Source organism: Aplysia californica, unplaced genomic scaffold, assembly GCF_000002075.1.
Source record: "Aplysia californica isolate F4 #8 unplaced genomic scaffold, AplCal3.0 scaffold00013, whole genome shotgun sequence".
NCBI lineage: Eukaryota > Metazoa > Mollusca > Gastropoda > Aplysiida > Aplysiidae > Aplysia > Aplysia californica.
This window is the reverse complement of record NW_004797283.1, coordinates 354,866-363,854: the sequence shown is the minus strand read 5'-3', so window position 1 is coordinate 363,854 and position 8,989 is coordinate 354,866. Positions and strand designations below refer to the sequence as shown.

At 39.2% G+C, this 8,989-nt stretch overlaps 1 protein-coding gene across 1 annotated transcript in view; it reads left to right on the top strand.

Annotated features, from left to right (window-relative positions):
- The window catches only part of LOC101863633 (protein SFI1 homolog), a 35,645-nt gene extending 30,382 nt beyond the window's left edge, over window positions 1-5,263 (top strand). The window contains exons 28-31 of the mRNA XM_013084404.2: window positions 300-507; window positions 1,290-2,058; window positions 3,521-3,629; window positions 4,198-5,263. Coding sequence (XP_012939858.1) covers window positions 300-507; window positions 1,290-2,058; window positions 3,521-3,629; window positions 4,198-4,314 — 1,203 coding nt within the window. The 3' untranslated portion in view covers window positions 4,315-5,263. The remainder of the gene's footprint in view (window positions 1-299; window positions 508-1,289; window positions 2,059-3,520; window positions 3,630-4,197) is intronic.
- The last annotated feature ends 3,726 nt before the right edge of the window (window positions 5,264-8,989 follow it).

The window sequence follows — 8,989 nt, the reverse complement described above, 5'->3', positions numbered from 1 at the left end:
TGTCTTTCAGTGGTTACTTACCTTTTTTTTCCTGTTTGTATTTCCTCATAAATATATCTCTATTATTGCTGTCGCCCCTTTCTTTTGAAGCTAAAGAAATCTGATTTTAATGAATGTTGGGAATAGTGCTATCATATAGTAACATGCTTGAAGAAGTCAATGGTTTTCATTGTAAGCAAGTATTCTTTTTTTTTTTCATTTTCTATTTATATAAACATTTTAATTCATAAGCAGTATTTTCATTTAAGTCTTTATTTCCCTTTTTTCCCATCTCCTCCTCTGCTTCCATTTTGTGTCAGGTGCTAAGCGGCTCAACATCCACCCTTGGTACAGCTGAAAATGGGGTCAAACCGTTGATCCTTTCTAACTCGGACACGGAGCCCAGCGGGGCTGTGACCGGCTCCAGCACCTCGCACTCTCCTCACATGTTCACACCTAGCACTCAGCGCTCACAGTTCTCGGGCAACCCTTTGCTCTACTCCTCACCTGTGTCTGAGAAAAACACAGGTAAAAGATTTTTGTCTCGTATTTTACTACGTAGGGGAGGGGGGTTGTTTTTGTTTTAATGAGGCTGCCATCTTTTTCAGTTTTTCGTTTTGTAATAGAAGCTGATGATTTATTTCAGTGTTTCAGTAATGTTCTTGGCTACCACCCTGTGTGACCACTCCTTGTGGTGCCTGTGTGGAACCAGACATGTGTCACCTTCTTTACCATTGTCTAACAATGTTTTGCAAGTCAGGGAGTCACTGATTTTATCTAGTGGTTCAATAAGGATAATCTCTCTCTCCTGCTGCTAATGTGTTTTTAGTCAAGTACCTGAACAGTTTTCAAAGTACATGCCTGTCAAGTACTATGATAAGATCAAAGCCCTCTGATTTAAAAAAATATTTTTTTGCGCGTCAAAGAACCTGATCGGATTTGCATAAAATCTGATTCTTTTCTTGAATTCTGTTTCCAGTGGTCGTATGCAACTTATCGTGAATGACATGAAAATACACGAGCTTATTTGCATTTTTCACAATTTTTGCATGACTTATTGTAAATGACGTGAAAATTGCTCTTTTTATTAATGTGTATTTGCATTATACGTTTATTTGCTGTGGTTGGTTTGTAAAAATAATGTTAATCCACTGAGGTTCTGGAGAATCCGATTTTTCCCCCAAACTTTGATTTTTGTGTAGGATTCTTTGGAAAACTTCAAAACTCCTATTTTTGGTCATGGAGTCGTTGGCAGGTCTGAAACATGTATGTGATTGAAGTTAAATGTGTTTTTAATTTTATGTGTACAGCGAGAGAGACTGGACGTTTTGTTGGAACATCAGGAAGACCAGAAGGCAACCCGCCTTGGGATTCTCATCGTTCAACTGGCTCCATACAGACAGCAGGAGTTCATCCTGTGCCAGGCATGCTCGACTTGAATACTGGGAGCTCCACACTCTTAATGGGTAATCTTGAGGGACTGACCTTGAAAACATCAGAGGTTGCCCAGCAGGCAGCGTCAGGAACAACGCAGAGGCGAGATCAGTGGCTGCATCAACTGTCTGAGCAGAGCAGCAGTCCAAGCCAAACCCAGAGGGAGAATGTAGTACTGCTTAAACCTGAAGACTTCATGAAAAAGTCTGGTGGGGATTCCATGGGGCAAAAAACAGATGCTCTGGTGGGGCAGCCAACCGCTGGTACAATTGAAGGCCGGAGACCGAATTTGAAGCGTACACCAAGGAACTTTGCTGTTGGAGAAAGTGATCAAAGCTGGGGTCTTCCTCCCGTTGGTGACTTCAGAGCCATCTCAGAGCAGCTGGGAGCCCATCGAGACTCTCTGAAGGATGGGCAAGGGGCTATCAGGCACACTCCGCGAGAAATGTCGAGCCCTCGACGAACAGCCCCACAGGGCATTCTGCACAAAGTCTCTGACAGTGATGGAGACGTCTCTCCACTCAATACGGCTCGTAGCCGCGGCACGGTCACCTTTGCTAGCCCCAAGTCTCCTTCACCTGAGGAAGAAATCATCAATATTCGGGATCGGTTGCGGCACTTCAGCCAGCAAAAAGAAAAACTGCGGTATGTAAATAAATATATGAATTTTATTCTTGTTGTTTTATGTCTTGCTGGGAACAACATCAGCTGTGTGTAACAACTTTGATATCAAAGTTATAGATATGTTTATAAAACATACTCTAACGATGTGTGCTTATTATTTTAAGATGTCTTTTGCTATTTTCTGTGTGCTCTTTCTTCTTTCATTTGTCATTTCTTATCATCGCTTGTAATTATGTTCCCTGGGTATACCTTGACTGAGCTTAAATAGTCATATGGATTGACCAAAATATGACCATATCGACTAGTTACATCGAGTGTAAGACTCTGCCATACACCATATCGAAATGTGATGTATGTCAGTCTTACACTGAACAGTCAATATATTTTTTGCTGAAAGAATAGGAAGCATATATATTCATAATGGCTTTGTGATATGTGGTTAGATGCCTTTGTAATTCTGCTGAAGTTGTAAAGTAGTGATGACAATTCTGGCCTGATTTGCTGAATTCATATTAGTTTTACTGTACCACACTAGATTCAGCTTCTGTTGGAAAAGCTTGTTTTCATTAAAAATTATAATCTCAGCTTGAAATTTCCAGCACCAGCTGGAAGTCTCCATAAATAATTCAAAATTATGAGAAAATTTTGCGCTCATAGTTTTAGGGATTGTTCTTTTTAGCCTAGTAAGAACTCATAACAATGTTTTCTTTAGGACACCACAAACACATGTTTTAAGATTACTTCCAACACAGAAATTTTAGAAGCATGGTAAAAGCTTTTTAACTCTCATATTTGTTGTGCTGGTGGTTGGCGGGTGCTGTTGCGAGTGCCGTAAAACCTCTACTAAACTAAAACAAACAAAAACTAATATTTGTTGTTGTGAGGAGGTAGTGCTATAATGACGATAGAGAAGAGAGATGAAATTCTGGAAGCTTCTATTAGTCTAGCTTCTACAAAGTCAAAGAGGTCAAAGTTTGTTTATGCTAAATTCTGTTTGATATGTGTTCACTTGCCAGTCTAATTCTCTATCTGGACTCCATGCATACTCAACTTGTTTGTCCAATAGGAGTCTACTAGGAATCTACAGCTCTTTAGAAACCTTGTAAATGTAAGCACTGAGAATCTTGTAAATGGTTTGGGCTCATTTTGGGGGTCATAGAGTGCTAGTTCATACTGAAGTTTATTTGACTGAAGAAATATTTTCTTAATTGGGATGATATTTGATATGCCTTCTGCAGGAATATTATGGTTGTTTTAAAGAAAATGGATTTAACTTTTTAAAATTCATATTTTAATTTCAGTCGTAGATGTATGCCTTTTTCTTTTCAAAAAGTTTTATGGATGATATAATTTTATTTTTTTTGGCGGGGGGGGGGGGGGGGGGCGGTCTTTATTTTGGCAAAGGGTGCAGGAAAGTTTGGATTCAAATAAAGCATTGATTTTTTTTAAAAATGACCATAGTGCTATTTTAATACATCTTCAGATCTCTTCGACGCCAGTACAGGCAGCTCTCCGATTGGTTGGCGGAGCAGTCGGCAGAAGAGATGGGTGGCGATGAAGATAGTCAAAGTGCCTCACAGGAGTTGGACATGGTGAGATAGGAATTTAGTGTAATGGTCATAAAGTCAATTTTTTCCCATGTGTCTTTTCTGCTCTGTAACTGTTCACGCTTAAATTGTGAGACAATGAGATCACCTCTGTATCTCTCTTACTGTGTTGGGTTATAGGGATGCTTATCTGTAAAATCAGAGAAGGGGAATGCTATTGTCACATTGTACTTGTAAAGATCTACTTTGGGTGGAACCAGTGATGCTTAAAAACTAAGCTGACAGACAAACACAGAAATACTGCAGAGAGTCCAGGTTTAAAGTCAAAATGGATGGGCAATTTTCAGATGGAAATGAAGTAAACTAGTTCTAAAGAATCTATGAGGTCTTGCCTCATTTCATGCATCCTGATGTCAGACCATTTTCTACAGGCATTGGAAAAAGTATGATTTAGCAAATGTGCTCCCCCTCCCCCTCCCCCCCCCTTGTCTCATGGTTTTAATATCATTCATAATCTTAATTATATCTTTAATTCTGTGCTGCTCCAATTGTTTAAAATCTTTATGAGTTATGTTGACAATGACTGGTTTCTTCATGAATTGTTCTTGGACAGTTACGCTCAGAGGTGGCAGACCTTCAAGGTGTTGTGGACAGCCAGCGACCTATCTGCGAAAGACTGGTGCTCAGAGCACAGACGCTGGCCCAGGAACTGCACATGACTCCGGCCTAATGTCTTTTGCCAACGTCTCCCCGGTTATTTTGTTGAATCAGTGGAGTGTTTCTGTTGATGGCAACATGTTTTTTTTTGCCACCTACCATTCTGAGATATGAGTTTGCTGAAGAAACGAACTCGAACCCTTCAAATTGACTCCTTCCAGTTTAATATCATCACAGATTTAGGCACAGGGGAATCTGCTTTAACCTAAATCTGCAGGACTGCCGAATTTTCTTTGGTTTAGCTTAGTTTATGGTTTAGAAAGGTTGTTCAAATTCAAATAGAAGAAAAAAATGTAGGATTTTGTTTTATTTTGGTTTACCACTGTTTTTAGATTAACCGCGTTCAGTTTAGGCGGACTCCTTTGCAGTTCCTTTTTTTTTCAGCTGTTTAGTGATAGCTTTCTTCTTTGGTGTGGGTTTTTTTTTACCTTGTTATTTTTAGGATATCTTCAGTTTCAGTTTTCAGGGATTTGAGTGTAATTTTAAGTTTGCATTCTTTATCTCTATGTTCTATCATCCGGAAACTCAGATAACATGCTCATCTCTGGGCATGATGTTTTCAAGCCCAAGTATTTGATCAGAAAATAGGATGGTGTCTCAATTGTTGTTTTGTTGCACACCAGTTTGATTCTATGGGTCACTCTGCTTGCGTGGCTGAGTGGCTGGGTATGTTGCTAGCTGATAGTTTGTCGAAGTGCCTTATCCAAAGATTGTGAACTCGGGAGTTCTCAGCTTTCAATACATTCCTCTATTTGAGAGCAGATCAGAATTTATCTTTTCTTCTGTAATGATTTATATTAATTATATTTTTTGTTGAATGGTAGTAACTGTTTATGGTCAGAAATTTCATTTATTCAGCAGTCCTAACTTTGTATCTGAAAGGTATTTGTATCTTTACAAATCTATGTGACATGAATGCAAATGAATTTTGAATAAAAAAGCTAGATGGTATGCACTCTCAACATTGTTCCTTGCTCCTGATAGCAAGTTTGATTAACTTTTTCCCAGAAGGTAAGAAATGATTATGGTATGTATGTAATAATGCTAATTTATACTTGATGTGTGTGTTGGTAGAAGCGAGCATATATTTGCGACAAGAGTCTTCACTGTAAGCCTACCATATGTTAAAAATAGTCACTTGCCAAGAAATCTGCCGGTCCATACACATGTAGTGTACTGGCATTGATATACTTATATTATGGTACATATTATATTTTTGTACCCACACACTTACACACAAACACACACACACACACACACACACACACACACACACACACACACACACACACACACCTGTGGTGAATTGGTTAGGCTCTTTGCCTTGCATTCGAAAATGTGAGTTGGATTTCAGTGTGGGAAAGATTATTTTGATAAAGTACAGTTGAACCTGCTCTAACAGCCAGCTGTATAAGACAATCACCTGTACAAACAGCCACTTCCTTCCCTCCCCCCCCCCCCTGTGTTTTTTACATTATAATAATTACACTGTGTAGAAGACGTCCACCTGTCTAAGGAAACCACTTTTCTCCATAACAATGGGTGGCCATCCTAGACAATTTCGACTGTATTTAATTTCTCTCTTTTTGTTAGGATCATGAATCCCTCTCAGCTGAGTTTGCCTTGAAAAGCAGAGTCAGAGCAGCCTCTCTCTTCCTTATTGGTCTATGTTGTGTGAGGGAATAGAATAGTCAATGACATGCACTCATGAACACACAAACAGACACACATACACGCACACGTACACAAACGCACACACACACACACACACACACACACACACACACACACACACACACACACACACACACACACACACACACACACACACACACACACACACACACACACACACACACCTGTGACTTCCAGCTGTCTGAAGGCTTAAATTTGTGTTACACCTCTTGAAGCTAAATAACCTGCCTTTGTTTCTGATGTACGAATAAATGAATAGCTGAAAACTGAATACCTGTCTTCAACTGATTACATGCTGATAGTTGGTCATGGATATTCCCATGCCCCCCCAAGGCGTACGTCTCCCCCGCCCTCGTCCACTGACCATTTCAAATTATATGAATCTGCAGAAATTTTTTTAAAAAATGAATACATAGCAGTGTTCACAAGATTGATTGGAGAAAGTCAGACCTTTGTTACCTTAACCTTTGTCAATGTTTTTTTTTTAGTTTTGTGGTAAATGAATGGGTGCTGATTTGAAATCCCAATTCTTATGTACGTTTGTCACTAAACTAGAACCATCGAAGTATGAAATAACATAATATTTCTTGGAATGTTAGGAAGACAATTTGAATGCTGAATGGTCATTCAGACAGAATTGTCAGCTGATAGCAGCTTGTGACATACTGGTAGAGGCACCAAGAGTTTACTGTGATATTTTATTTAATGCTGGTTTACCTCTCCTGATGCCCAGTTGATGAATAGCCTATTGAGTTTTGTTAACTTGTGGAAAATATTTTTCCACTGTACAGTTTGTAAAATGTATTCTTTATTTCCTTCATAAACTCGTAAACCCAGGATTTAGAACATTTTATTTATGGTAGTTAGTTTTTAGTTTTAGTTACAGTTTTCGGCACTTGCAACACAAATAAGTCATATAAGTGCCTTATGGTAGTTAAGTATTGCATATGGCACCTTTTGACTCTGTCCCTAGGCATTGTGAAAGTAGCAAGTTTCAGTTTCAATGTTAAAGGAACTTGCATTTCATTCTCTCTTAAAATTATTTTTTTTTACATCATGTAGCACTCATCAATCCAGCACTGAGAAGTCTAGTTAAAGTTCTTACTTTTGTACTGTACATGTATTTAATAGTATAGTTATTGTTGACTGTTACTACTGTAAACATAGCAAGGCTATTACAGGACTAGCTCAGTGTTCTTTTAATTTTAAAGAACTAAGCCACCTTGTTTAATACAAGATTTTTTTTTACCGTACCCTGAAAGGATTTCAAATCTTAGGGGTGTCCCCCCTCCCCCCGCTTTACTTTATGCAGTGGAACTTCCGTTAACATGAAATCTATTTAACATGAAGAAATTCTCTCGTCTGATGAAGTCTGTGTTATCAAGGTTTTACTGTATCTTCTAACAGTAACACACAGAAATATTTCAGTCCCCCCCCCCCCCCCCCCCCCCCCCCCCCCCCGAAGGACTGACGTAGAACAAACTGGACCAGACTAGCCGCTCAGTGGAGTTATTTCGAAGTACAATGTACGTTATGTAGTATGATGAGCCTTCCATTGGAGTGAGTACTGTACCTGACCATGAACAAGCATTTTCACTTGTGGACCTGCTTACTCTGGGAGAACTTTGCCTCACACAACCCACGTTTAAAACAATTTATTTAGCAAATCTAGCGACGTATTTGGATTACGTTACGGTTAGCATAGTGACTCAGTTTAGTTCATATAATTTTTACACCTCTTGTTACTACTGTACATGTAATTTTGTTTTTTGTTTTGCTCTCATAATAAAAACAATGTTCGTGTATGTCTTGCATGTGTAGTGTAAATATTACATTTTAAATGCTAGCTATTTATTTTTGTTAATGCATCATCGATTTCAATAAAGAAAATTGTTGCATATTGATAATTATTAATATGTATTCCTACACTCATGTGTGATGGTCTTTTAAGATTTACCGTACGTCGTGTTTTTCTATCATATCCATACGACGTGAGGAACTTTGTGCCACCACTTTCCAAAGTTAATCTGGTTAATCCGATCCGAGGGCCTACGCTTTGCATAGCAGTCTGTCAAAATGATTTTTTGAGAAATACTGAAAGTTTCAAAGAGATCTTCGCTCTAGAAGAATTCTAAAATGTGAAGAATACAACGCCAGGGGTACAAAATGACCCCAGAGCGTACGGATAGGGTTAAGCTGAAGGCTTACTTGATGCCTCTCTCATGCGCTCCCCATCTTCCTTGAGGTGACGGAATGAGCCACTGCTTTCCCTCAAATGATGTTCATGAATTATGTAAACTTGAAGTGTGTCTTAAGAACTGAGAAGGTAAAGACAGGTGCATCTCTCTCTCTCTCTCTCTCTCTCTCTCTCTCTCTCTCTCTCTCTCTCTCTCTCTCTCTCTTTCTCTCTCTATCTCTTTTTCTCATTCTCTCTCTCTCTCTTTCTCTCATTCTCTCTCTCTCTCTCTTTCTCTTATTCTCTCTCTCTCTCTCTTTCTCTCCTTCCATCTACATGTATCTCTCTTTCTCTCTCCGTCTGTCTCCCCCCCCCCTCTCTCTCTGTCTGTTTCTCTATCTCTCTGTCTGTCTGTCTCTCTCTGTCTGTCTGTCTGTCTGTCTGTCTGTCTGTCTCTCTCTCTCTCTCTCTCTTTCTCTCTCTCTCTCTCTCTCTCTCTCTCTCTCTCCCTCTCTCTCCCCCCCCCCTCTCTCTCTCTCTCTCTCTCTCTCTCTCTCTCTCTCTCTCGCTTTCAAAATTTCAACCAAATCTGAGGGAAACGCAAAACTGTGCAACTTCTGCAACTTCTTAGGATTCAACCATAATGTGTATTTGTGCATTGAAGAGCAAATTTATATAATATAAAATTGACTTTTCTAAATAAACTTGGGGAACTTTGTAATTCTAATCGAAGGAAGTTAGTTGGCATCTTTTGTTGTAGTCACTGCGAAATCCAATGCAGTTTTACTGTTTGATGTGGGAAAATGAAAAAGAAACG